The sequence below is a fragment of the Octopus bimaculoides genome, chromosome 5 (genome assembly GCF_001194135.2).
Source record: "Octopus bimaculoides isolate UCB-OBI-ISO-001 chromosome 5, ASM119413v2, whole genome shotgun sequence".
NCBI lineage: Eukaryota > Metazoa > Mollusca > Cephalopoda > Octopoda > Octopodidae > Octopus > Octopus bimaculoides.
In genome coordinates this window covers 78007520-78009484 of record NC_068985.1, presented here as the reverse complement: position 1 = coordinate 78009484, position 1965 = coordinate 78007520, and the positions used below count along the sequence as shown (strand labels likewise).

General features: G+C 33.8%; 1 protein-coding gene across 1 annotated transcript in view; it reads right to left on the bottom strand.

The window, feature by feature from the left end:
• Positions 1-1965, bottom strand: part of LOC106883400 (S-crystallin SL11-like) — a 25753-nt gene that overhangs the window by 7233 nt on the left and 16555 nt on the right. Inside the window, exon 2 of the mRNA XM_014934428.2 lies at positions 714-809. Coding sequence (XP_014789914.1) covers positions 714-809 — 96 coding nt within the window. The remainder of the gene's footprint in view (positions 1-713; positions 810-1965) is intronic.

Genomic DNA, 1965 nt, shown 5'->3' with positions numbered 1-1965 from the left:
ACACACACACACACACACACACACACACACACACACACACACACACATATATATATATATATATATATATAATTATGAGGTCGCAGTGCTAGCATAGTGGGTTGGCAGAACCGCTAAAGCGTGAGATAAAATGACTGCAATATTTAGTCACTGCTTTTTTTACATTCAGAGATTCAATGCAAATAAGTACCGCTCAAGTTATGTGGTGGACAGAGTTCAAAATTATTATTCAAAGTGTTACGTCTGAAGATCATTTGTGAACCAGAGCTCAGAGAGTAAAGCTGGGATAAATTACTGCAGCGTTCCTTCTTCATGAAACATAGTTAACAGGGATTATCATAGCTGTGCTAAGAATACTGAGCTGTGTTCTACTCAGAAATGGAACTGGGCATATGCTTACATCTATGAAGCTGAGGGCGGAAGAAGGGGTGTAGACGTTGTAAGTCCTTTCTGCATTTGTTGCAAAGTAGAGGGACAGCATGTCATTGGTTCTACATGTATAAATAATTTATATATACAAATAATTAATTTTCATAAAAATATATTAAAACTGGAATTTTTAGGAATTTTCTAAACAGTGGAAACTTTAATAATTGCTTTCTTTTAGTCAAAATTACTTAATTATAATTAATTAATAAAAAAGTAAATTTTACCGTTGTAGTAACGATAAAAGCAATAAGAAATGTAAGAAATTAGAAAACACTTCCACTCACCAAATTCTCTTGCCAAATAGCGAGAGATGGCCATACTCTGAGGAATAAAGGTCTTCGGATCTAATTCCAGAACCGGTAGCATAGAACCAGGCATTTCTGAAAAGATATACGAAAAGACATATAACCAGTATGTATGTATGTATGTATGCATGCATGCATGCATGTATGTATGTATGTATATATGTATGTATGTATGTTATCAATCAGTTTCATTTCTGTATTTCTTGTCCATAGAGAAAGAGCCGGACTCTAACATAGATTCAAGGCTCCTTCATTGGAACTTTTCTCAACATCATCTAGGTATTTGTGCATATGTGTGTGTGTGCAGTATTTGGTGTTAGTGTATGCGCAGATTTGTATGTTTGTTTTATGGATGCGTTTTTATGTCTAGATGCATGCATATGTATTTATGTGCTAAATGTTTGGAAAGTTTTACATATCTTTACAGTTCCATTGATGGCTTGAATCTGTAGTCTTCTAATCAGCCTTTTTCTTTCAGGTTTTGAGAACCCTAATTTTTCCAGGTTTTTGTTGAGGCAGTATGTACGTACATATATATGTATGTATGTATGTATTATGTATGTATGTACATGCATACGAACGCACGTACGTACTTATGGATAGATGTATGTATATAGGTAGGTATTTTCGTACGTAAGCATGCGTGAAATTATGCATATATGTATGAGTGAGTGTGTTTATATATATATATATATCAGAAAAATTAAGGGAATATCTTCTAGGCTAATTAACATGAAGTTATATAATTCAGTTAGGTGGTGGTGATTTAATGAATGACTCTGCAAAAACTTCTCAACTAAGTGAAATATGCCTCTTACTTGTGAAAGGAAAGGAAAACCTCGTAGCAATTTCTGGCACACATGCACGCACACACGCACACACACGCGCGCACACACATACACACAAACCCAATTTAATGAATCAAAATTTGCCTCCAAATTTGAGAAAGTATAGTTTAATAATTCATGTGGTACTTGCTAGGGACATCCTAAAAAAAAAGGGAGCATTTCAAAAATTTAAGAATTTCAATGAAAATTATACTTTTAGGGAAAATTTTAATCTTCGTTACGTGATTGCTAGTAGATATGTTTAGGTCTTAAAGGATCTCATCGGCAGAGCATAATCACCTCTAGCTTGATAGATAAATCAGTCGATTGACAGAATTTTACAAAAAGTTATAAAGTTTCGAGGGGATTTTGGCCGCTAAAATTAAAAGAAATTACTTAAATTG